The sequence below is a fragment of the Amia ocellicauda genome, chromosome 7 (assembly GCF_036373705.1).
Source record: "Amia ocellicauda isolate fAmiCal2 chromosome 7, fAmiCal2.hap1, whole genome shotgun sequence".
NCBI classification, from domain to species: Eukaryota; Metazoa; Chordata; class Actinopteri; order Amiiformes; family Amiidae; genus Amia; species Amia ocellicauda.
Genome location: NC_089856.1, coordinates 18,237,031 through 18,263,529, shown reverse-complemented (window position 1 = coordinate 18,263,529; position 26,499 = coordinate 18,237,031). Strand labels below are relative to the sequence as shown.

At 44.2% G+C, this 26,499-nt stretch overlaps 1 protein-coding gene across 1 annotated transcript; it reads left to right on the top strand.

Annotated features, from left to right (window-relative positions):
* Positions 1 to 1,995: 1,995 nt before the first annotated feature.
* LOC136753019 (myosin-binding protein C, fast-type) lies at positions 1,996 to 26,009 on the top strand. Its single transcript, XM_066708793.1, has 32 exons — positions 1,996 to 2,150; positions 7,163 to 7,198; positions 7,390 to 7,422; positions 7,517 to 7,543; positions 8,230 to 8,256; positions 8,379 to 8,456; positions 9,038 to 9,186; positions 9,601 to 9,718; positions 9,994 to 10,042; positions 12,015 to 12,071; positions 12,184 to 12,356; positions 14,487 to 14,619; positions 16,141 to 16,265; positions 16,447 to 16,552; positions 19,140 to 19,306; positions 19,428 to 19,593; positions 20,358 to 20,464; positions 20,674 to 20,703; positions 20,835 to 20,977; positions 21,113 to 21,272; positions 21,617 to 21,721; positions 22,116 to 22,304; positions 22,399 to 22,533; positions 22,624 to 22,791; positions 22,898 to 22,986; positions 23,348 to 23,543; positions 23,724 to 23,863; positions 23,969 to 24,128; positions 24,306 to 24,442; positions 24,691 to 24,877; positions 25,058 to 25,084; positions 25,808 to 26,009. The coding sequence occupies exons 1-31, from the start codon at positions 2,129 to 2,131 to the stop codon at positions 25,078 to 25,080; spliced, it is 3,435 nt and encodes a 1,144-aa protein (XP_066564890.1). The 5' UTR covers positions 1,996 to 2,128; the 3' UTR covers positions 25,081 to 25,084; positions 25,808 to 26,009.
* The last annotated feature ends 490 nt before the right edge of the window (positions 26,010 to 26,499 follow it).

The window sequence follows — 26,499 nt, the reverse complement described above, 5'->3', positions numbered from 1 at the left end:
TTGTGGGATGAAATGCCCGGATTCGGCGTACCCTGTGGTCGAGTAGTTGCAGCTTCCCTGCACCCTCTCTCTGTCACATTATCTCTGATCTCTTGCCCTACTGTCTGTTCTCTTTCTAGGTCTGAAGAGCATTGAGTTGGAGACGCTCTATAATGCAGGTGTGTCTGTCTGGTAATTAGGCTCAGTTAAGAAAAACATGTGCAACAACCAAACAACAATTAAGTGAAACTAATTATAAAATAACCCCCACATGTGAATAATACATTAAAAGACAAATAAGCAATAGGTTTTATAATGCAAGATAGTGAAATAAAACAAACAACCGTTTAGGCTAATGGAAAAGCCGTGTCTCCTAGGAGTTGTGACCAAGGGAATAAAAGCCTAATGTAGCTAATAGGGACTGTGTGTGGGGGGACTGCAGAGTGGACTACACTGATATGCAACGCCTTAATTACAGGGGTTACAGCGCCCCCCACAGACCGCACTCGGGCAGTACGCCCACCCGGACGGCACTTCGTCAGCACATCACCCCCCCACCTGGACCGAAGTGCCCCTTCGTTTGTTTCAGCCACTACCCCCCCCGCAATGCTGTATATGTCACTGAAACTATGTATACGTATTGACAACTGTAAGTCGCTGTGTGTAGGGGTGTCTGCTAAGAAAATTATAAAAATAAAAATAAATAAATAAACGAAACGCAACGGATTCAGTGACTGACACACTGACTGAATGACTGACACACTGACTGATTGACTGACACACTGACTCTATTCAATAGTTCAATAAATTGTTAATCTTCTACCAAGTTAGTCAGTTCTTCATTCAGATTAACCCTGTCACCTCTCTCTCTCTCTCTCTCTCTCTCTCTCTCTCTCTGTCTCTCTCTGCTTCTTTCCCTTTATCTCTCCTAGGAGTTCAGATTCCTCTAGAGTCTCAAGTGACACTCTTCCCCACCTCCCTCTCTCTTGGGGAGGGAGGGGGGGTTGTCTTAGGTGCCAAGAGACTGACATATGAGGGAGTGAGAGAGAGAGAGCGAGAGAGAGAATAAACGAGAGCGTTCTTATTTCGTGCAAACATGTACAATGTATGTTAAATTGCAATAAATGTTCTGTGACACTATTTAAATGTTTGTTTGTCTTTTTGTTTTACCTAAACAGTTTCTCTAAAGATGGCCACCACTCAAATTTTTTGCAGCGAGGTGGGGGGTGGGCGGGCCACAATCAAATCTTGCCTATGGCCCCCAAAAGGCTATGGCCGCCCATGCTTGGTATGGTAGCATAACAACAAACTATAATCCTTAGTACAGTACTAAAGCTAAATTTGTCGCACTAGAGCCCTCAACAAGTCTCACACAATGGCATGCTGGGAATTTGAGCAATTCAATCAACCACCCCTTTTCCCGCCACCCACCCAACCCAGAACCAGGCTAGTATGGTACATTGCCCACTGGCAATTTTGTTGAGCTGACCCTGAACCAGGCCGTGCATTTTCAGCCGTCAATCAGAGTTAGTTAGTCAGTCAGTCAATGTGTGTCAGTCAGGCTGTCAGTGTGTGAGCAGTACAGACAGCCACAGGCAGGTGTCTGGACAGAGCCTAAAGTATTTACAGCAGCATGACCTATGACCTCTGAAGTATAAAAAAATCACTTTCTGTACAGGGAAGGTTAAACTGACAAAGTTATAACAGAAAAGACAAGAGATAGATAGAGAGAGGGAGAGAGTTATTATAGTATATATTTAAAGACTTATTGATTTATTGATTAACTGACTGACACAATGACTGACTCTATCCAATAGTTCAATAAATTGTTAATCTTCTACCAAGTTAGTCAGTTCTTCATTCAGATTAACCCCGTCACCTCTCTCTCTCTCTCTGCTTCTCTCCCTTTATCTCTCCTAGGAGTTCAGATTCCTCTAGAGTCTCAAGTGAAACTCTTCCCCACCTCCCTCTCTCTTGGGGAGGGGGGGGGGTTGTCTTAGGTGCCAAGAGGCTGACATACGAGGGAGTGAGAGAGAGAGAGCGAGAGAGAATAAACGAGAGTGTTCTTATTTCGTGCAAACAGTCTCGCAGACACAAGGACAGAGGGAGAGCGACAGAGAGAGAGACAGACACAGACAGACGGACAGACATGCCTGAGGCCAAGAAAGCAGGTGAGTGAACAGAGAAAGATAGACATACTGACTGGACACTACAGTACATTAACACTGAATGACTGATTGGAGACTACAGTGCATTAACACTGACTGACTGACTGACTGACTGACTGGACACTACAGTACATTAACAGTAACAGACTGTACACTACAGTGCATTAACACAGACTGACTGACTGACTGGACACTACAGTACATTAACAGTAACTGACTGGACACTACAGTGAATCAACACTAACTGACTGACTGGAAACTACAGTACATTAACACTGACTGACTGGACACTACAGTACTTGAACACTGAATGACTGGACACTACACTACAGTACAGTGACCCTGACTGACTGGACACTGCAGTATATTAATACTGACTGCCTGGACACTACAGTACAGTAACACTGACTGACTGGATACTGGAGGGAGTATATTGACAGTGATTGAGAGAGAGAGAAAGAAGGAGAGAGAGGGATTGAAAGGGAAAAAGCAAGAGAGAGATGGATGAGGTCAGTGTCAATTTAGAGACTAAGTCTCTCTCTCAGTGTGACTCTCATATGATACAACTATAAAATTTGAGAAGGGTGGAATGGGGGAGGGGGGTGACAGAGGGAGAAGTGGGAGAAGTGCCAGTTAGGGTAATATCTTCTTGCCTTCTGCCACCACTCTCTCTCTTTCCCTCTCTCTTCATCTATGCCCACCTCCTCCAGAGAGTAAGAGAGAAGGAGAGGGAGTTGGTAGCATCTGTATGTGTAGTGGATTCAGTAAGATTAATAATAGTTATGGTAATAATAAATAATAATAATAATAATAATAATAATAATAATAATAATAATAATAATAATAATAATATAGTAACTAGTTGCAGTCTATATCTCCCTCTGATTTACCATTTCAGAATAATGCATTATTGGTATAATGATTATTAATATTATTAGTAGTTAGTGTTAGTATTACTAGTGGCAGCAGTAGTAGCAGAAGTAGTATCTGACCTGCTAATGACATTGTACAATAGTGGCCACTACTGTAGTACTGGAGGCTTAATCACACCAAATAAATTATAATACCAACTGTACCCTGTCACCGCTCCCTCACCCCCCCTTCTATCTCCCTCTCCCTCCGTCCACCCCCTTCTCTCCCTCACTTTCCTGCTCTCCTTCTCAAGTCAAGAATTTCAATATCGCTTATCTAAAGAGAGAGAGAGAGAAGCAGAGACTGAGAGAGAGAAATCATTACAGTTATAGTTTTAATAGCGCTGTCTTGTGTCAATACTTCAGGTTTTGAGGCTTCTGTCACTGAAGTGAAATGAAATACAGCTTCTCTATGTATCTCCCTCTCTCTTCCTCTCCCTATCAATCACTCATTGTCCATTTTATCAGAGGGTCTGGGGCGTAGTCTCTTTAAATACTGTCAGTTCATAGGCTGTATCAGGGGGTCTGGGGTGGAGTCTCTTTAAACACTGTCAGTTCACAGGCTATTATCAGGGGATCTGTGGTGGAGTCTCTGTAAACACTGCAGTGTTATTATACTGGGTGCAGGGCCCAAAATACATGAACTGCAAAAAAAAAAGAAGCACACATGTTCCGCCCTCACTATGACTCCTGCTTTCATCCACTTCGATGATCCACCAGCAGCACCCCAAAACCACCCCACCACCACGACGATCCGTCACCCCTCTACCCCACCTCCCACTCCATGATCGGCCAGCACCACCCTCGACAATTCAGTACCAGACCACCCTGCCTGTGCATAATTTCTGGGGGAAATGCTGCACTGTCAGTTCACAGGCTGATATCAGGGAGTCTGGTGTGGACAAACAGACACAGTGACACACAGACAGTGTGACAGTGTGAGAATGCAATAGTATTAGTATAATCCTAAGAGAGAGAGAAAGAGAAGGTGACAGAGGGAGTGAGGGAGAGAGAGGGGGAGAGACAGGGTGGGAAAGTGTGTGAGAGAGAGAGGGAGAGGGAGAGATCTTCAGAGATAAGGTCAGTGTAAATTCTTGAGAGATCACAGAAGGAAGAGAGAGGGGGCAGAGGGAGGGAATGAGCACACTGCAATTTGACACCAACTGCCAGCAGAACTGATTAGAAGAAACAGAGAGGGCGAAATACAGAGGGGGGTGAGAGAGAGAGGACTCACATGGGATTTTGCATATGAATTCCAAAACGACATAGATGGTGGATACAAATGTGGGTGTAAATCAGCTCTGCCATCTTGTTTTGTAGTTCTATTTTAATATACAGTGAAGTAAACGTGACAGCTGACTAAGCACATACAATGTAGTTGGGAGGCCATTTGGTTTTGTGGCCACCCCCAGGCCATCTTGAGGCCTGGCCCATGTCCTCAGGGAGCGAGAGATGGGAGCCATATGTGCCCCCTGTCACAGCGCCCACAACAGTGCTGGGCTGCAGGAGAGGAGTTCCAGAATCCTTTGCGTAATGAGGTGGAGACCAATGGTAGCACAGGCAAAGACTTTGAAAGAAAGCTGCCAGGGGTCAGAATTGAAAATGTTATTTTAGTGAGTGAATGAAATCAGAAGCGATCTGAAGTGAGCAGAGTGTGTCATTGCGACTCCGCAATGTTGACAAATATGCCACACCAGTGAGGAGGAAGTGATGGAGGAGCAAACAAGAGATAGGAGTTAATGAGGTAGAGAGGCCAGCGGGAGCGGTGTGGGACACAACCACAGTGTACAGTGGAACACTAACACTGTGTGTACAGTTAAAGTACAGTGTGTTACAGTGCAGCACAGTGTGTTACAGTACAGTGTGTTACAGTGTGTTTCTGTCTGTATTTGGTTATAATTCTCTGCTTCAGCTCAGGGCCTATAACTCACAGTTCATAAGCCCTGAGCTTCCCAGCTATGTGCAACGCAGCGAGTATCCAATCTGCCTGACTAATAAAAATAAGCAGGGATTAGATTTTAAAATTAACCTCTCGCTAACTCAATATATCCTCCATCGCTCTTGTTCTCTCCCTCACATCCCCACCCTCTTTACTACTATTTTTCTTTAATTGTACTCCTCTGTGTGTTATTGATTTGCTGATTTGCTGTATATTAGTATAGCAACAGTGTGACTGGTGGGGTTTATCAATCAGGAAATGGACAGCTGGAGAGAGTGAGAGAAAGGGAGAGAGAAAGAGACAGAGAGAGTGGGGGTCCCTCCCCCCCCCACCGCCGTTCACTCCTCACTTATTTCAGCTAAAACTGTCTTGGCTAAAAATATTCACTGGCTCCTTCATCCCCCCCCTCTCTCTCTATCTCTATCTCTATCTCTCTCTCTCTCTCTCTGTCTCTGTCTCTGTCTCTGTCTCTGTCTCTCTCTCTCACTCTCTCTCTCTCTCTCTCTCTCCTGCTGCTCCAGTATCATATAGCCACCCTCACTACACATAAAATGAATGACTAAATTTAACCTGACTGAGAAAATGATACACTGACTGACTGGCTGACTAACTGATACACTGACTGACTGACTGTCAAGCACAGTATACAGTATAGAATTTTGAAGAAAAAAAACAACAATCAACAATTGTACTAATTATTAATTAATAATCATTTATAGTGACACAGGGGCACACAGACACACAAAGACACCCAGAGATACACAGACAGAGGGGGAGGAGAGGGAAGCAGGGACAGCCCCAGCTCCAGCCTTTCATAACTGGGAGACAATGAGACTGATAGCGGGGTCATAATATTTCTACTACAAATAAATACATACTTACATACAGAAAGACAGACAGACAGACGGACATAAAGCAAGTAATAGTAAAATAGGTCTCTCCTGATTCCACTTGTAAACCTTTTAATGTGTCTATAGGTTCAGTGCAATGATTTACATCTGCACTGGATATCTAATATAAAATAAAATAAAATAAATAAGACACAAGAGGTACAAGTTAATATTGAACAAATGGCATCACTAACTGACTATGCTCAGCGCTAAAAACATTTATTGATGAGATGCAGAAAATGTATTAGCTTGGGGGGGCAACGGCCATGGAAAGAGATGTCGTGCAAGGAGTGATGACAGGATGTAAAATGAGAGGGAGGGAGGGAAGGAGAGATGCATAGAGGGGAAGAGGTAATGGTAGGGAAGGAGGTAGAGTAGTGACACTATATTTACAGTGAAGATGATTTTACATTAGAAAGTTAAATTAGGATGTATAACAGAATTAAAATAAAACATCTGTAATATGCATGTCTGGACTGTACTGTGTGTGTCTGTACTGTACTGTACTGTGCTGTGTGTCTGTACTGTACTGATATATTTCTAAGATTATTGTTATTAGTTTTCATAATCATAATAATTATATTTCTATGACAATCATAAATGTGAGAGAGACACAAACTCAGACACAAACACATAATACCACAACAGTACTACTTTTAGTAGTGTGTCAATGTGTGTCTGGGTGTGTGTGTGTATGATTGTGTGTCTGTGTTTGTATGTATCTGTGTGAGTGAGTGAGTGTGTGTGTGTATGATTTTGTGTGTGTCTGTTTCTGTGTGTGTATCTGTGGGAGAGTGTGTCTGTGTCTGTGTATGATTGCATGTGTCGTTTTGTGTGTGTGTGTGTGTGTGTGTGTGTCTGTGTGTGTGTGATGTCTTGCCAGTCTTGGAGCTCAAGACTGGGAGCAATGTGGTGATCTACTGCAGAACAGCGGCCCTATGTGGTCAGTTAGATGTACTGCAGGCTGGTATTGTTCACACTCTTATCCTTTAGCTAACAGGTTTATTTAAATTTTATTGAATTCTTCTCTAATAGGCTAATATAGCCAAGAAAGACAGATTTGGAAGAACATCCAATGACAATGACTGATCACTCACTCTACTCACCACTCTTTCTCTCTGTCTCTCCCCCTCCCCCCCTTCCTCACTGCCTCTCCCCGTGCTGTTCTTTTACTCTGTAAATCTCCTTTTATAATAATAATTATCATCACCTTCATCATTGTAATATCAGATAAATATTTAAATGCACTAATCTGTTAATTGATTCTTCTTTCAGTGCCTAAGAAGGGCAAGAAGGCAACAGCCTCTGCTGGTGAGCCAGAGATTATGTAATAGTGTGTGTGTTTGTGTGTGTGTGATTGTGTGAGTGTGTGAGTGTGAGAGTTTCTGAGTGTTTGTGTGTGTGAGTGTGTTTGTTTGTGTGTGTGTGTGTGTGTGTGTGTGTGTGTCTTGTTGTGTCTATTGTGTTCTTCAAAATCATTGATTTTGTTCTGTTGTTTTCAGAGAAGAAAGAGGAAGCAGCCCCTCCACCAGAAGGTGAGCGAGAGACCGTGTCTGTGTGAAAGTGTGAGTGTGTGAGACTGTCTTATAGTGTTCTTAAAAATCAATGATTTTGTTCTCTTGTTTTCAGAGAAGAAACAGGAAGCAGCCCCAGCAGGTGAGAGAGAGATCTTTATCTGTGCATGAGATTGTTTCTGAGGGCATTTTCACACCTGGTTCACTATATTGTTTCAGTTTAGGTTCACTTGAATGTCTTTGAAGGTGAACTCCAGCGCATTTGGGTCACCCATTCAGGCAACCTAGGTAAAGTACCTTGCTCACAGGTACCACAGCAGTCTCCCCCAACCTGGATTGAACCAACAACCCTGCACTCAGGAGTCCGGAGCCCTGACCACTACTTGACACTGCTTTATTTGGTGTTTTGACTGCAGAAGACACCGGAGACTATCACGTGTTTATTTTGCGAGTGCTGCACTGTTGTGGAATAGTCAGCAGGACTTCATGAAGAGGCCAGTCCTGTCCATCCGAGTCCGGCTCCTCCACAGCTCGTGGCTCGTTTCCAAGGGAACCAAAATGCATTTGCTTTCGCATTTCCCCAACAAATAAAGGCAGAGCAATGTCACTTTCTAATGATCCAAACCTCCCCCTTTCTAGTGATCTCAGTCCGTTTGGTTTGATCCACATCCCAGTGTGATGACCACAAGAGAATCAAACCCTCATTGAAAGTCCCCTAGTTGTGTCTTTACTCTTTTTGTCTATGTGTGTGAGAGTGTGCGTTTGTGCGTGAATGTGTTCAGTCAGTGACTCATTCTCTCCCTCTCTCCCTCCCTCCCTCTCTCTCAGAGCATGATGCTGAATTGCCTGAAGATGGTAAGTCTTGGTATCTGTTTATGTGTGTGTGTGGTTCTGTCTGTGTGTCTGTTTACTTCATTTTACATACCCCTTCCCTCTCCCTCTTTCCTCCTCTCTCTCTCCCTCTCCCTCTCTCTCAGAGACTCCTGCTGACCAGGGAAAAACCGAGCTGACTGGTCTGTTTGTGGAGAAGCCTCAGACCGCCACTGCCACCACAGGTCAGACCCCCGTGTTGATCTACCATGGCCACCAGTGATTATTGATTAGCTGTTACTGGGTATTGACTATTTAGTGGCCATCACCGATTATTGAGTAGTCATTATTGAATATTGACTATAGATTAGTCATCTCTGACTATTGATATATCATTATTGATTGTTGATTAGCTGTCACTGAGTATTGACTATTGATGAGCCATCACTGATTATTAATATATTGTCATTGATTATTGAGTGTTGATTAGCAGTAAATTAGTATTGACAATTAATATACTATTAGATTGAATAGCGATAATGATTATTGATTCTTCATGATACATTATTCTTCATTGCTCAACCATCACTGATTATATTGACTATTGATTAACTATCACATTGACTAGCTGTTGCCTGCATTTGACTACAAGTATTGATTATGAGTTTACTGTTGATGGACAAGGTCACATGGTGTGTATGGTGATGGCAGACAGTGATTATTGATGATTAATTATTGATCAGGGAAGAACATGGTATTCATGGCGAAGGTGAACAGTGATGAATGATTATTGATGATTGATGTTTGACTGTTGATTATTTATTAGGTAAGGACATTGTGTTCGTGGCGAAGGTGGACTCCTCCAAGCTGATGAGAAAGCCAGTGATGAAGTGGCTGAAGGGCAAGTGGCTGGACCTGGGCAGCAAGGCTGGCAAACACCTACAATTCAAAGAGACCTATGACAGAGAGAGCAAGGTATTGAAAGAGAAAGAAAGAGAGAGAGAGATCTGTTCAAATCCCGGGTGAAGCAGTGCTGTTGTACTCTTGAGCAAGGTACTTCACTTAGATTGCTCCAGTAAAATACCCAGCTGTATAAATGGGTACAAATGTAAGTCGCCCTGGATAAGAGCGTCTGCTAAATGATAAATAATGTAATGTAATGTAATGTTGTATTATAAATATTGTATTGTATGAATGTATAACATCTATGTTGCTGAAATGCTTTGGCAACACTGGTTCACTCCAGTCATGCCAATACAGCAGTTTCTGGGAGAGACTGAGAAACACTGACTCACTGACACACTGACTTACTGAAATGCTCACTCACTGAAACTGAGAGTGAGTCTTTAAATTAAGCCTCTCCTCTTCCTCTCTCCCTCTCTCTCTTAGATCTACACCTATGAGATGAAGATTGTGAAGGTGATTGATGGTGATGCGGGCGGGTACAGGTGTGAGGTGTCCTCCAAGGACAAGTTTGACAGCTGCAGCTTCGACCTCACAGTGGAGGGTCAGTCAGGGGTCAGGTGTCATGAAGGTCATGGTGTAGGGGGGGTGTCTACCGCCTATACTTTCTCTATGTCTGTCTGTCTGTCTCTATATCTCTCTCTCTCTGTCCCCCTGTCTGTGTCACTTTCTCTCTGTGTCTTTCTCAGTGTCTCTCTGTCTCTCTCTCTCTGTGTCTCTCTCTGTTCCCTTTGTCTCTTTGTCTCTGTGTCTCTCTATTCTCTCTCTGTCTCACAATCGCTCTCTCATTCACTCATGTATGTATTTTCTCCATTCCAGTTCCACAGGAAGAGAAGTCTGCAAACATTCTGGAGGCATTTAAGAGATCGTGAGTCAATGTGTGTGTATGTGTGAGCTGGGTTGGATTGTCCATCTGGCACACCGGGCACATGCCCAGTGGGCCAGTGGACTTTGTGGATCAGACATGTTACTTTTATTTAAAAAAAAAATCTCAAAAGGAGGAGGCGAAAATGTTTAGAGAAAAAGATGAAATGCTTAAAGGCTGAAGCGGCCGAATGTATCAATGTAACTCAAATATTCTCTCTGAGATGGGAAAGGGGTTGTTATTAGGGAGATGCTAGAAAGGATGAAACAGGAAACAGATGAGGGGCAAGTGGAAAACAGAGTTTGAGCATGAAAGTCAAGGCTGACAAGGTAAATCGAGATGAGCAACTTTCAATTTCTTCAGATGAGCTGGATCTGTTTTTCAAATACCACCAAAGCAAAATTCTAAAAATCCAGTTGTGCAGAAGATGTTTTTTAAGCAAAGACTTTACAAATCACAAGCGGCTAACAAACAGTGAGACAACTCATGCCCTCATCTATACAGTGTCTATGTCATGCATTCACCCCACACTTCCCCAGTGTGCCACCAGAGGTCATCCTCCTACACATTCTAAGCCTGACTCCCACATTCCTCAGCAAAATGTGCACTTGTTCCTTCTACCCTCTCCTCCCATTGGTCCAGCACTCCCAGCCTCTATTACTGCTTCCCTCTTCCCAGCTTATATATACCCCTTTTTTCCTCACACACTTTGCAAAGTATTGTATTCTCTAAGAGTTGTATTATCAAGTACTGGTTATGCACCACTGATTCCTGCATCTTTGACCCCTGCCTTCCTTTTGATGTATTTCCTGGATGTCCTGCATTGCTAAGTTTGCCTGTGTACTGACCTTCCGGCTTGTCTAATTACAACATCTCCTGGATCTCCTTCTGGACTCTGTTTGCTGGTTTCTACCCCTTGCCTGTCTCTGACTTTGCCTTTTGCCTCACCCTGTGCTTCCACACTTGGGTCAGAACCTCCTGTCCACTGCCCGGCCATGACAGTCTAGCATTTTCCAAGCCCACAAATTATACTTCATCACTGCAATGACAGACTGGAGACATGCCCATCAAAGAATTGAGAAACATGAAGGTAGTGATGCGCACAGAGATTGTGTTGATGAGTATTTCCTAATGGCCAGCAAGGCAGGAATTGCGGATTTACTGAAATGTAAACAAATTACAGGTCTACGAGAACAGGTAAAAAAGAGGTGTCAGATAATAGAAGGTGCCATTGATATTGTCATGGTGATTGGCAAGCGTGATCTAGGCTACCGGGAAGAGTCTGTATATACCTTGCTTGACAATACACTTGACCATGGCACTTATTTTAGAGCTTTTCTGTTGCTCTGCAAGTATGCCATTTGTTTACAAGAGCATGTAAATGAGCAAGAAGATGCACAAAAGGTGTGGGTCAGTCCAGAAAGGCAGTGGGTCCCTCAACTTTTTTCCCAAAAAACTCCGTCACCACTGTAATTAATGCCATTAGTTATATGTAGTATTGTTTCTGTTGTAATGATTGTTGGTTTGCGTTGAGTGAAATTGGTCTGGTGCAGTTTAGGGGATTCCATATTATCATAAACTGGATAGTCTACATACGTTTTATACTACTAATTTTCTTAAATGCAGGAAAGACTTAGACTACTGGTCTGGTAGGCTATTATTGATGTTTGAAAAGTCAAGCAGTGTAAAAAAGAGAAGTATATTGTGGTGGCAATGTAATAATTACAATAATATGTATTAGCTGTTTTATTGAGCATAATAAAATAATCCATCATAAGACAGGGTGTGCATATCGCTTGTTCATTGCTTACAATTATTATTGTTCCTTTGGGTCACTGTTGCCAGGTCCACTTCAACTTATTGTCATGACGTGCATAAGTATTTCCAAGGCATTACTAATAAATGTCAAACGTCAAAAGTTTCACATGTACTCACACACATATATATACATACTCTCTCTCCCTCTCTCTCTCAGTGGGGATGCAGGGGAAGATGCAGGTGATCTAGACTTCAGTGCTTTACTCAAGAAAAGGTGAGGAATCCCTATCTCCCTCTCCCTCCCTCTCCCTCTCTCTCTTTTTCAATCTATTGTGTGCTGTCCATCCCTCCATCATCTAAGCTTCCCCCCCACACCACTCTGGCAGGGAGGTGAAGAAGCAGGAGGAGCCGGTGGAGGAGACGGATGTGTGGGAGATCCTGAAGAATGCCAAACCCAGTGAGTTCGAGAAGATCGCCTTCCAGTACGGCATCACCGACCTGCGCGGCATGCTGAAGCGGCTGAAGAAGATGAAGAAGGTGGAGCCCAAGAAGTGTGATGGTGAGCGAGAGAATTTGAGTGGGAGGGAGGGAGGAGAGAGAGGAAGGCAAAGAACAAGTGGAGTGAGATCTTTATATGCAGATTTGTTTTTCTGAACTACATTTCCTGTGGTGCACCAGAGTCAGCCACCTATTGCCGACACTGGGGCTTGTCTACAAAGGCCCATGGGTAATGTAGTTGTAGCGTAAGGTATACTTATAAATTCCAATTAAAGAAGTGAATTTATAGTATCACCTTATCACGAATCCTGGAATCTTGTAGAACTCAATTTCTGTAATAATTGGACGCAGACACCAATTCCAAAGATATAAATTGTCAAATTTATTCAAAAACAAAGACTAAATGTAGCACTACACTAATTATACAAAAGGGAAAAACTAATTAAAATTCAACTCTAGATCAACAAATCAAAGACAAATCACTTCCGTGACCAAATCAAAGACCATGGGATTGCATATGATATCACACAAATTGTTAAACAAAAAAGGTTATAAACACATTGACTACAATACCGGTTAGTAAGACGAAGGTGAGTCTCTCATTAGTATTGTTATTCGGACATTAAATAACTACGCAGGTTAGTATTTATGTCAGGTAACTTCTCGTTATATATATATCAGTCTCATTTACGTTTAGGTGCCGAGAAAGATCCTATCATTACTTGTTACCACAATTTCCCTTAACTGATTATTATTCAATGATTAAGGATAGGCAGGACCACCAATAATCTAATGTCTATTAACATGTGTCAATTTCAGACTAAACAGTTAAACAGGAATGAGAAGATATTTCTCGGCGTTGACAGATTTTATTTCTAAAATGATCAACAAAACAGTTTAATGCAACACACATTTATATTTAAGCAAAACTAAATGATATTACACATTCTAGAGTTATGAATCACAGATTAACATTTCTAATTGATTTCTCAAATATCATGAATCACAAACTCCAAACTGTTAAACTTATCTGAACTTTGTCGCAGAGAGGCCTCTCTGGCTTCGGGCTCAGATAACAGCACATGGCACGAGGTCCGTGTGGTTTGGAACGAAGGCAGTCCGGTTCGGCTTTGTCCAAGAACTTCCACTCAGTTGATGCACCTGGAAGTTGGGGTTTCGCGAAACAGAGTCTTTTCCAAACAGATTTTCCACTGGTTTGAAGGCTCCAAGGTTGTGCACAAAGTCTTTGAGGAAAGCAGGGCCCTGTTTGGTTCCAAGGGTCGAGTTTCTTAAGACTCAAATAGCTATTTCAATGACTGACACTTTCGTATACAGTCGACTTAGTCAATTGTCCAGCTGTAAAACTCCACTGATCAGGTGGGCACAGGCGGGCAGGCGCAGTTTGTAAAGTTCTTTATTTAAAAAAGTCCTTTAAAAAAATTCTTTGTACGGCTCAATCTCCTTCTCCCAGTTTAACCCTTCTGTTGCCGGCAAAGACTTAGTTGGTTTCTGGTTCTGGTTCGGGCAACAGAGCTATAGGTTGAGCTGTGGCAGCGAGTTACTGGTTCAGGTGAGAGAGAGAGAGAGAGATGCTGTGCGCTACCCTTTATACGCCTGTCAGATCAATAGATGATTGGTTCTTGAGTTTTTGAAATTGGATTTCGGTTTCAGCCCCCAGTCTCCTATTGGAGGGGGGCTTGATTTATGACTGATGTCAATCCATGCCATCTTTTGGAAATGCCGGTTGGCCCGGGTTCGTAGCTCTGTGTCGGGATTTCGGCTCTTGTCCATTTCAAAGAGTTTTTATTACCTACAGGCCCCCTTCCCCAGACATCTCACAGCAGGGATTCCAAACTATTTGGCCTATTCTCTGTGCCATCCTCCCAAGACTGTCACTTTGATGTAAACCAGTTCACAGCTGATGAGTTAAGGAAATCTGATAACTTTGGGGGGAGAGGTCTTCTGTAGATCAGTGCTTCAGCTCAGAGCTAAAATGCTCTTATCAAAATACACCCAATATAACGCTACATAGTCCTGTAGGAAAGGGGAGGCTGATCCAGCACCAGTTGATATTAACTGTCCCCTATCTCTTTCTCTCTTCCTCTCTCCTACCCTCCATTGTCTCCTTGTCCCCCATCTCTCTCCCCCTCTGTCCCTCCTCCCCTCCCCTACACCTCCCTCACCCTCTCAGCCTTCCTGAAGAAGCTGGACAGTGCATACTCAGTGGACAAGGGCAACAGGATCAAGCTGACTGTGGAGTTGTCCGACCCTGACGCCCAAATCAAGTGGCTCAAGAATGGCCAGGAGATCAAACCCTCCGCCAAGTCAGTCTGACTGCTGGGCACTGGGCAGTGCACACTGGACATTGGGCTGCTAGATATTGGGCACTGACCACTAGGCACTGGGCTGCTAGACACTGGGCACTGACCACTAGACACTGGGCACAGGCCACTGGACTGCTAGCCACTGGGCACTGATCAATAGACACTATGCACTAGAGACTTGGGATGGGCAGTATAAAGTTTTTTTTTTTATAGATACCGTTCCTGTTGTACTGCACAGCGATTATTGTATGGTATGGCTTTCTTTCACATGAGCCCTACTGGTCCTGCACTGCTTTAGAAATATAACTGGATTGAGAATATATTCATATAATCCTATATAGTGTATATAATACTCACTGAGTAGTCTCCATTATTCTGGAAAATATGTTTACCAAATTAAATTCTGCATTCAAATGGCACACAAAAGTCATCAAATAAATAGACCATACTGAATACCCATTACAGACAGGTGAGAATTAAAAACACTATTATAAAATATGCCTTTTCAGTATTACCAGTATAAATCTTGCACTATGTACCAGCATGCTACTGTAATCTGTGTACATTTTTGTTAGAGAGTATGCTCAAGTGTACAAACAATACACAAATACCAGCATTTCCAAAATGTGATTTACTGAATTTGCCAGCAGTCAAGAACAATTAGGGAAACAAAAGTAGCCTAAGTAAAATACTTAAGAGAATAAAAAGCTCTGGCAACACCAGAGCACACCAGTCATGCCAATCAAGCTCATTTGAATTTTAATATACTAATTTTAGGTAAAGAATGAAAAAGGAAAAGTTGATACAGCCTCAGCACCCTATCTCTGGCCTGGGTCAAACATCTGTGTCTACTTCACGGGCAGTGTTTTCACAAAGCAGGCAGTGGGGGAAATACCCCCTGATATGCCTTGTCAGTGCTTTCTACATGAACACATGAGGTGACATGTGTAAAGTTTGTGCTTTAGGAAGAGAACTGTGTGTGGGTTTAGCAAAAATAAAGTTCAGTTTAATTAATTTACAATTTGTGTGAAAACGTGAATAATGCTTATAATAGAAAATAGTCTTTCTTTTGGTATCTAAAGTAATGATTTGGGATATTGTTTTCATGGGACCTGTTTCAGTGAGTAAATGATTCGGAAAAACTGTAGTCAAGTAGAGCACATTTTATTTTCTAATATAGTAGACCTGTAGAGAGTTAAGTTAAAGTGAAATTAAGGTTACCGCAGTAGTTTTGCTTATGGTTATCATACAGTGGAAATTGTATACTGTCCATATCCCTGCTAGAGACTGGACAGTGAGTACTGACTGCAGGAGATCAGACACTGGAGACAGGGCACTGATTTACCCTCTCTCTCTTCTCTTCCTCCCCTCTTCTATCTCTCCTCCTCTCCCTCTCACTTCTCTCTCTCCCTCTCCCTCTCCCTCTTGCTCCCCTCTCTCCCTCTCCTTCCCCCCCTCTCTCTGCCTCTCCCCTCTCCCCCCTCCTCTCCCCCACTGTTTCTCTCTCTCTCTCTCTCTCAGGTACATCTTTGAGAATGTGGGTCTGAAGCGCATTCTGACCATTAACAAGTGCACACTGGCGGACGATGCAGCTTATGAGTGCATCGTCGGAGAGGACAAGTGCTTCACTGAGGTGTTTGTGAAGGGTGAGAGAGGGGGAGAGGGAGAGGAAGGGGGAGGAGAGAGAGAGAGGGGTTAGAGAGGGAGTGAGGGTAAAAGAGTGCATGGGTCTGTGTTGATCTGTAAATCCTCTCTCTCTCCCTCCCTCTCTCTTCCCCTCACACTCTCTCCCCTCTCCCTTGTCCCCTCTCTCTCCCTCTCTCACAGAGCCCCCTGTACTGATCACCCAGTTGCTAGATGACCAGCACGTTGTTGTGGGTGACAGAGTGGAGTTTGAGGTGGAGGTGTCAGAAGAGGGAGCCCATGTCAAATGGTGAGGAGTCCCCCCTCCCTCTCTCTCTCTCTCCTTTTCTCCAACCCTTTTCTTTCTCCTTCCCTCTTTCTCTCACTCTCTTGCATGGCCACAGCCAGTGAAAATTTGCCCAAGGTCAGCCTAACACTCAACTCACCCATTTTGTCTTAAATTCTACAGTAAATTTACACTTTTGTTTTGCAATTATGTGAGAAAAACTAATTGAAATCAACAAAATAAAAAAAAATTCACAATGTTTTTTCAGGGTTTATTTTAGCTTACTGTCCCTCACGCCACTGTCACTAACACTGCTGTCATGCACACTGCTGCGTCAGACCTGCTCTAAACAAAATCATCGCTTTCAGGGCACATGTACACCGTGAATGGTAGTTCAATATTGATAAGAGGAAGACACAGGATTCAAACCGCTGGCATTGGTCATTGAAGTAACTGTCAAGTATTTTATTTTATTTTTCATTTATAAATTATTTATAACAGGTTAATGTAGTTTAATACAGACAACAGTGACCATAAGCCTTTGCCAAGATTTCTGCTTTTTAAATATTTTTCTTTCCTGATTAGAGATGCCACTATTTTAATTTTTGCACTCATATTGAAATGTTATCTCAATTAAAGTAAATTATTATTATTATTATTATTATTATTATTATTATTATTATTATTATTATTATTATTATTATTATTATTATTTTTATTTCTTGGCAGACACCCTTATCCAGGGTGACTTACAACATAAGTGCAAAAATACAGAGAAGTACAAGGCATCAATCATTACAAATTCAACTTAGCTAAAACATAGCAATTCAAAATAATACATTTTACAAATTCCAATTACAATTTACACAAGTACAGTAAGAGACTTCCTACATCCTGGACGGTGAAAGCTAAGTGCTGTCAAGATGTAGGGTTACAGACTAGGGCTACGGGAAAGGGAGCAAGGAGGAAAACAATCAAGAACGCGAGGAGCATAATAAGCTGAAGTGCTATCTAGCAGGGATAGAGGACTAATATTACAAGTGCTGTCGGAAGAGATGCGTCTTGAGTAAGCGCCGGAATGAGGTCAAGGACTCTGCTGTTTTGACTTCGGTGGGCAGGTCATTCTACCACTTAGGGGCCAGGGATGAGAAGGAGCGGGCTCTGGAGGAAGGAGAGTGGAGAGGAGGCAGAGTTAGCCTTCTGGCACTGGAGGAGTGCAGTGGTCTGGAGGGGATGTATGGAGAGACGAGTGACTGAAGGTAGCTTGGTGCAGTGTGGTCAAGATAGCGGTAGGTGAGGGTCAAAGTCTTGAACTGAATGCGTGCTGCTATCGGGAGCCAGTGGAGGGAGCGGAGCAGTGGAGTAGCATGTGAGAATCGTGGCAGAGAGAATACCAGACGAGTCGCAGAGTTCTGGATGAGCTGGAGTGGGCGGGTAGTGGATGCAGGCAGGCCAGCCAGGAGGGAGTTGCAGTAGTCCAGGTGGGAGAGGATCAGTGACTGGATGAGTAGCTGAGTTGAGTAGTCGGTGAGGAAGGGACGGATCCGGCGTATGTTGCTCAGGAAGAATCTGCAGGTGCGCGTCAGCGTGGTGATGTGCTGGGAGAAGGAGAGCGCAGGATTGAGGGTGACTCCTAGATTTTTAGCAGAAGAAGAAGGAGAGAGTGTGGTGGATTCCAAGGGGATCGAGATGGGGAGGTCAGCAGAAGGTGAGGAAGAGTGGGGAAAAAAGAGGAGATCTGATTTGGAGAGGTTGAGCTTGAGGTGGTGCAAGTGCATCCAGGCGGAAATGGCAGACAAGCAGGAAGAGATGCATGAGGGGATGAGAGGGTCAGAAGAGGGAAAAGACAGGAAGATCTGGGCATCATCAGCATAGAAGTGGTAGGAGAAGCCATGGGAAGCGATGAGGGGGCCCAGGGAGCGAGTGCTTAAGTTAAGTGCTGTTAGTTTTGTGAATTGTTTTATTTTAATTGCAAATTGTAATATTGTGATTTTACAGTGTTGATTTATTTGGACCATAATAGACTCCATAGCAGTGAATTCCATGCAGGAGATGTAGTTGAGTGCGCAACGATCTGATCCCTACTGTTCTTACACTTTATTTGTATTTACTGTTCTAGTTTAGAGCATCACTGGCAGAGTACTTGCTTGCTATTATGGCTGAGCCTTTATGAATTTGCCAGTTAACTTGAATGGATGATAATATCACCTAGCCTGATTCATTGTCTATGCTATTGACCCGAGAACTAAGGTAACCCATGGCTAGTTACAGTCTATGGAGATTAGTCACATTGTTTTGGAGGGCAAAAGGAAGTAATGTAGTGGGTAATATAATGAGTAAGATTTTAAATGGACTAATATGCAATACTAATATTATTACTATTTTTTCAAGAAAGGAATAACAACAGTCATATATAGTACTTTTTATTAGAAACAACCCCAATACTGCCTGAAACACAAGCACAGGGACCTGGTTTACAACAATGATTTTGGATTCAACAATTACCTTGATGCAGCACCAAACCTTACATTTTCTCCCCCTCTCTACCTCCATCTCTCTCTACCCCTCCTCTCTCCCTCCCTCTGTCCCTCTCCCTCCCCCTCTGCCTCAGGATGAAGGATGGGGTGGAGCTGACGAGAGAGGAGACCTTCAAGTATCGCTTCAAGAAGGATGGCAAGAAGCATTGGCTCATCATCCAGGAGGCCACCAAAGAAGACATTGGGATGTACTTTGTACAGACCAACGGGGGGGAGTCCAAGGCCGAGCTGATGGTTGAAGGTACCACAAGAGAGCAGAGAGAGAGGGAGAGAGTCAGTCAGTCAGTGTTTCAGTCAGTCTATCGTGTTAGTCAGTATGTCAGTGTTTCAGTGCTATACTGACCCCTCCCTCCCTGTCTCAGACAAGGAGTTGCAGGTGCTCCAGAGCATTGCTGACCTGACCGTGAAGGCAGCTGAGCAGGCCATGTTCAAGTGTGAGGTGTCTGATGACAAGGTCACTGGCAAGTGGTACAAAGATGGAGTGGAGGTGTTGCCTAGCAAACGCATCAAGATGAGCCACATCGGCAGGTAGGGAAACAGAAAGACAGAGTGAGGCAATCAGCACTTCAGGTTCATGACACTATGTATACTTTATTGTGATGTTGTGCTGGGCAAGGCGCTCAGGCACTGCCCTGAACTACCCTGCACTTCCCCGGATCCTGGGAACGGAAAAACGACAGGTGGAACAGCTGACCTGCCACTCTCTATGTGACTGGCTCCCCACTTCCATATAACCAGGCAGTGCCCGACTTCCTGGGTTGGGTAGGCAGCAGGCGAGCCTGGAGTGAGTATGGAGAAGACTGATTGCTTTTTGGATAACAAACTTTGTTTATGAATTACAACCATGGATTTGGATCATGGAGTTTTGCTTCTTTGGTGCTTGTGTTTTGTTTAGACATAGAGAGGGATGTATGTGTTTTAGTTTAGACTTGATAAAAAGTTAAGCTTTGTTTTGGATTTCTTTAGTTTTGTGCACCGAGCACTGTATTGTAATAAAGCACACTCATTTCCCCACACCCCAGCCTTATTGTGTCCTTACACCACACCTGAGAGCCCCAGCAGTGTAACAACTGTATTAACAACAATTATGTGTAAAACGTCTGTTAATAGATGTTAGATTCTAAAATGTGTAATTCCTGTATTTTTTATTCCCATTGCCCTGTTCTGGAGTCACTGCTGTGGCAACACAGATATCAATTATGCTTATAAAACTTGTTTGAATTTAATTGACAAACACATTTACTGACTCCTCTCTCTCCCTCTCCCCCTCTCCCTATCTCTGTCTCTCTCAGAATTCACAAGCTCACAATTGATGATGTTGTCCCTGAGGATGCTGGGGACTACACTTTCATCCCTGATGGATATGCCCTCTCTCTCTCTGCCAAGCTCAACTTCCTGGGTGAGGGAGGGAGGGAGGGAAGGAGCGATGCATAGACAGATGGGATCATTGATGTAAACATTGTAGTTATAAACTGGCATAGACAGACATAGAAGAGAAGAGACATAGAAGAGACACTGTAAGCACTGTAGACAGACACTACAGTAAATATGCTCATTCTGTCTCTTTCTGTCTCTTTCTCTCTATATATATTTTTCTTTCTATCTCAGAGATCAAGATTGACTATGTGCCACGACAAGGTAAGTGTAACTTAATCAATTATAGTGTATAGTATAGTAATTACAATGATAAAGATACTGATTATAATTATAAAGTCTCCCTCCCTCTCTCTCTCTCTCTCTCTCTCTTGCTCTCTCTCTCTCTCTTTCAGATCCTCCCAAGATTCACCTGGACACCACTGGTAACATTGTATCTCAGAACACCATCATCGTCGTCGCTGGAAACAAACTCCGCCTCGACGTGGAGATCACAGGAGAGCCCGCCCCCACGGTCTGCTGGATGAAGGGAGACAAGGTGATAGACAGAGAGAGGGAGAGAGAGGGCTAGACAGACTGACTGACTAACTGACTGGACAATACCCATTCACATTACTATTTCTCCCTCTCTGTCCCCTACCTCTCTCCACCACCTCCCCCCGCCGTGTGTCAGGTGATCGCCGAGGTGGAAGGCAGGGTGCGGGTTGAGAGCCGGAAGGACCTCAGCTGCTTTGTGATAGAGGGGGCAGAGCGGGAAGACGAGGGGAAGTACACCATCACTGTGACCAACCCTGCCGGTGAGGACAAGGCTGTGCTCTTCATCAAGATCGTGGGTGAGTCCCTGTGTCTGTCTGTGTCTTTGTGTGTAAGTCTGTGTGTTTCTATTAATGATAATTATGATTGTTGATTGTTTTTTCAAATTCTATACTATATGTTGTACTTGACATTAAGTCAGTTCAGTTAGTGTATCAGTTAGTCTCTGTGTGTGTCTCTGTATCTGTTTGTCAGTCAGTGTTAATGTACTGTAGTGTCAAGTCAGTCAGTGTTAATGTACTGTAGTGTCCAGTCAGTCAGTCAGTGTTAATGTACTGCACTGTACATTTGTACAAAAATATATGAGTATATGAAGTAATAAATGATTTAATAGAAAAATAATATCAATCTCTCTCTCTCTCAGACGTTCCTGACCCCCCTGAGGCAGTAAAGTGCATTGCAGTGGGGGAGGACTGCGCCACTATCGTGTGGGAGCCCCCGAAATATGACGGGGGACAGCCTGTGAAAGGTGTCCCTCCCTTCTCTCTCTCTCGTCATCCTTCCATTTCTCTCTCCCTGCCCACTGCCCCCGCTATCTCTCTCCATCTCTCCCTCTCTCTGTCTCTATATCCCTTCTCCTGTATCACTCTCTCTCGCTCTCTCTGTCTTCCCCCTTCACCTCTCTTGGTCTTTGTTTGTATGTCTGTCCCACTCTCACTGTCTCCTGAGAGATTATTGTTAACGGTCTAATAACTAAAACAGAGACAGCAGTGGCCAGTCCATGGGATCAGAGGGAGAAACTGGGATGCTTTTCTCTCTTGTAAATCTAACTCATTTGTGATATAATTTTATTTTATTAAATCACGACAAAAGTGTTTTGTAAAACTTACCATCTCTCTTCCCCTCACCCCCCCCCCCTCTAGGCTACCTGATGGAAAGAAAGAAGAAAGGCAGCTCGCGGTGGACAAAGCTGAACTTTGACATTTTTGAGGGGCAGACCTATGAGGCCAAGAGGATGATCGAGGGTGTGCTGTACGAGATGAGGGTGTTCGCGGTCAATGGCATCGGGGTTGGCCAACCAAGTGCAAACTCAAAGCCATTCATGCCCATCGGTGAGAGCGGAGGGGAGAGGGTATGAGTGTGTGTGAGAGTGTTTGAGTGTATGTGTGCTTCCAATTTAAATATTTTCCCAACCCCCCCTTTCAGCCCCCACCAGCGAGCCCACTCACCTGACTGTGGAGGATGTGACTGACACCACCACTACGCTGAAGTGGCGCCCGCCCGATCGACTTGGGGCAGGGGGCATCGACGGATATGCCATTGAGTACTGCAAGGAGGGAGGTGAGAGAAGAAGAGAGAGACTGACACACTACACTGACTGACTGATACACGGACTAACTGTATTGATACCCCTTCCCCTCCCTCCCTCAGACACCAAGTGGGTGTTGGCCAATCAGGAGCTGGTCGATAGGAACAGCTATATGGTGAAGGGTCTGCCCACTGGGGAGAAGATTGACTTCCGGGTCGTGTGCGTCAACATGGCCGGTCGCTCGCTACCAGCCAAGCTGAGCCAGCCTGTCACCATCCGCGAGATTGTCCGTGAGTCAGGGGCCGTCCATCTGTCACATTTTGTGTCTGTGTGAGTGTTTCTGGGGTCTGTGTTGATCTTTGTGTGTCACGCTCCCATTTCCTCTCCCTCTCTCAGAGTATCCTAAGATCCGTCTGCCTCGACAGCTGAGGACAAAATACATCAAGAAAGTAGGGGAAAAAGTCAACCTGGTCATCCCCTTCCAGGTGAGATAGCCCTCATTAACCAATTTGCTCTACCTCAGTGGTTCCCAAACTGGTCATGGAGACTCCCCTGCCCTGCTGGTTTTTGCTCCAACCAAGCTCTTAATTACATAATTGAGCCTTATATTGCATTGTTAGTTCAATTAAGGATTAAATTAAGTAATTCTAGTTAAGTAAGCTCAGTTGCAACAAAAACCTGCAGGGCAGGGGGGTCACCAGTACCAGTTTGCTAATTACCTCTACCACCTTCATTAATTGCCCTCTATAATTGATCAGTCAGCCAGGCAGTGTATCAGTGTACCACAATACCCTCCTCTGTCTCATTTCTTCTGCTTCCCTCCCTCTCTGTCCCTCTCTCTCTCAGGGGAAGCCCCGCCCCATCGTCACCTGGCTGAAGGACGGGCAGCCACTGGACCCCAAGAAGGTGGGTGTGCGGACGAGTGATGTGGACAGCATCCTGTTCATCCGCTCGGCCGAGAAGGAGCACACGGGCAAATATACCCTGAGTGTCCAGATTGAGAACATGCAGGACACAGCCACCATTGACATCCGCATCGTGGGTGAGAGAGGGGGAAGGGGAGGAGGCAGAGGGAGGGGGGAGAAGGGGAGAGAGGACAAGATAGGGAGAGGGAGATAGGGAGAGATATAGAGAAAGACAAAGAAAATACCACAACACATGTAAAGAATGGACAGTGTTAATCCTATCTCTCTCATGTTCTCTCTCTCTCTCTCTCTCTCAGAGAAGCCCGGCCCCCCTCTCCTGGTGAAGATCACTGATGTCTGGGGTTTCAATGCGGCATTGGAATGGAAACCCCCGAAGAATGACGGCAACTGCGAAATAACAGGATACACCATCCAGAAGGCTGACAAGAAAACTATGGTACTGACTTTGTGTGTGTGTGTGTGTGTGTGTGTGTGTTTGTGAGTGTGTGTGCGAGTTTGAGTGCAAATGTACTAACTGTCTCTTTCTGCCCCCCCATACCAGGAGTGGTTCACAGTGTACGAGCACAACCGCCGCACTAATTGCACAGTGTCTGATCTCATCATGGGCAATGAGTACTACTTCCGGGTCTTCAGCGAGAACTACTGTGGGCTGAGCGAGGAGGCCGGAGTCACCAAGAAGACAGCTGTCATCCTCAAGACCGGTCAGTCCTGTGTCAGAGTAGCGGTCACTCATTCAGTGTGTCATGGTGTCAGTCAGTCAGTCAGTGTCTCAGTCAGTCAGTGTGTCATTCTGCCAGTGTGTCAGTCAGTGTGTCAGTGTTGTCTGTATATTTTACTAACTACCTTTCTCTCCGTCTCCCCCCTCTCCATCCTCTAAGGTCTGGACTTCAAGGTCCCCGAGTACAAGGAAAAGGATCAGTGCTGCTCCCCCAAGTTCACCCAGCCGCTGGTGGATCGGTCAGTTGTGGCCGGCTACACTGCAGCCCTCAGCTGCTCTGTGCGCGCCTTCCCCAAGGTGAGTGTGTGTATGTGTGTGACTGTGTGTGTCTGAATGAGTGTAGGTGTGTGTCTGTGTGTGTATGTATGAGTGTGTCTGTGTCAGTGTTCGTGAATGTGTTAGTATGTGAGTCTGCCTCCCCCTCTCTCTGTTTAACTGTTTTTAATATATTTCACTGTCCAATCAATGAGTAACTATTAACCTCTCTCTTCCTGAGTTTAACTACCTCCTCTCCTATCTCTCCCTCCCTCCCTCTCACCCTGCAGCCCAAGATCATCTGGATGAAGAATAAGATGCAGATTGGCGAGGACCCCAAGTTCCGCATGCAGAACAACCAGGGCGTGTTGACCCTGAACATTCGCAAGCCCAGCCCTTATGATGGGGGCAGCTACAGCTGCATGGCTGTCAACTCACTGGGGGAGGCTGTGGTGGAGTGCAAGCTGGAGGTCAGAGGTACGCAGAGAGAGTGGGAAAGGGAGACATGGAGGGGAAGGGGGAGGGGTAAATGTCAGTAAATGATGGGCAGTATAGTACATTACAGTATAGTACATTATAGTCAGTCAGCCAGTCAGTCATGTCTTATACTGTCTCATTATCTGTATTAACTTCCCTCCCTCTCTCTCTTTTCCTCAGTTCAACCTACTGAGAAGCTGTAAACACGTAAGAAGGAGTCTCTCTCTCTTTGTTGGTTTAATTGCTTGGCGATCGCTCTGTATTGCTTATTTATTTGTTTGTTTATTATTTTTATTTATTTAACTTCTGATTGGATACTTTACATAGCTGGGGGAGGTGTACAGTATCTCATTGGGTTTGTTTCTGTGGTTGTCTCTGCTCCCTGCCCTGTCCCTGCTTCCTCCCCTTTGTTGTTTGTTTCAATAAGGAGAGTTCAGTACAGTTCCACTGTAAGCAGTGTTGCCAAAACAGTTTACATCATAAGCAACATTGGTAAACACAGGGAAAAAGTAATGTGTATATATACGTAACAGGGAAAAACAGTAGGAATAATCACATCAGTCATACACAGCAAACAGGGGAGTGACGGATAATGATATAGGATGAATAGCAAAGGAGGAAGTAAGTAAAAATAAATAATACATGAATGATTAGAAAATATTAGTAATAGAAATGTCTCTCTCCCTCTCTCTCCCTCTGCCTCTCAGCCTCTCATATTCAAATTCAAACCATCTATCTATACCCTTCTCTGTCTCTCTCTTCCAACTCAATTCAAATTCTGTAAATCTTTATTGACATGACAGAATGTCTCCGCACAAGTGACAATCAGTCCCATTGCTCAAGAGTAGGGTGACAGGGAACACTGTCACTATACACTGAAGCCTTAACCATCTCTCTCTTTCTCTCCCTCCCTCCCTCTCACCATTCTAGCTCCCAGGATGCACTGTGGCTGCCCCACCCTCTCTTCTCTCCTCCTCCTGAGCAACTGAAAGGCTGAGAGAGAGGGGGGTATGGGAAAAGGAAAAATAAGAAAGGAAAGAGTACTTGAAAACATGACAAATTATAGAAATGTGTCAAACGTAGTGAAAAATCTAAAAAATGGAATCGGAATAAAATGAGCTTCAGTCTTCAATGCCAGTGTCTCTGTCTGTCTATCCCTGCCGCTGTCCAACTCTTCCTCCATCTCCCCTCATCCCTTGTTGTTAAATCAGGAAAAGCGTGACGCCTGCCAGAGGGCTCAGCTGTGCAGATAGGATGGGGCCTCACAGAGGAAGTACATCCCCCAAGGTACACTGGGACAAAGTGGCCTCACCATAGATACAGAATCACTAGATTGGACAAAGCCTATGCAAGCTCTATTGCCCAGGGATGGACGTACAGTGCCTATAACACAAACAGATAGAATCAGAGATACAAAAGAGATGTTTATTGTTGTTTAAACTCTTATTTATACAGTACAAAAGAAATTACGCACACCAATGCTATGAATGAGGTGCCAGTCAAGGACAACAAACTTAGGACAAGAGGAAAACTGCGCACAAACCCGGGAGTACAAACCCAAAAATAATGTATTAATTAAAAAACAATGTTTTGGCAATTGCGTGCCTTCATCAGAGTAAGAG

Bases quoted from the DNA above. Each gene is read 5' to 3' on its own strand.
- LOC136753019 (XM_066708793.1), top strand. From the start codon at position 2,129: ATGCCTGAGGCCAAGAAAGCAG. The intron at 2,151-7,162 runs GTGAGTGAACAG...TTCTTCTTTCAG, and splicing joins GCCTGAGGCCAAGAAAGCAG to TGCCTAAGAAGGGCAAGAAG. The intron at 7,423-7,516 runs GTGAGCGAGAGA...TCTTGTTTTCAG, and splicing joins AGCAGCCCCTCCACCAGAAG to AGAAGAAACAGGAAGCAGCC.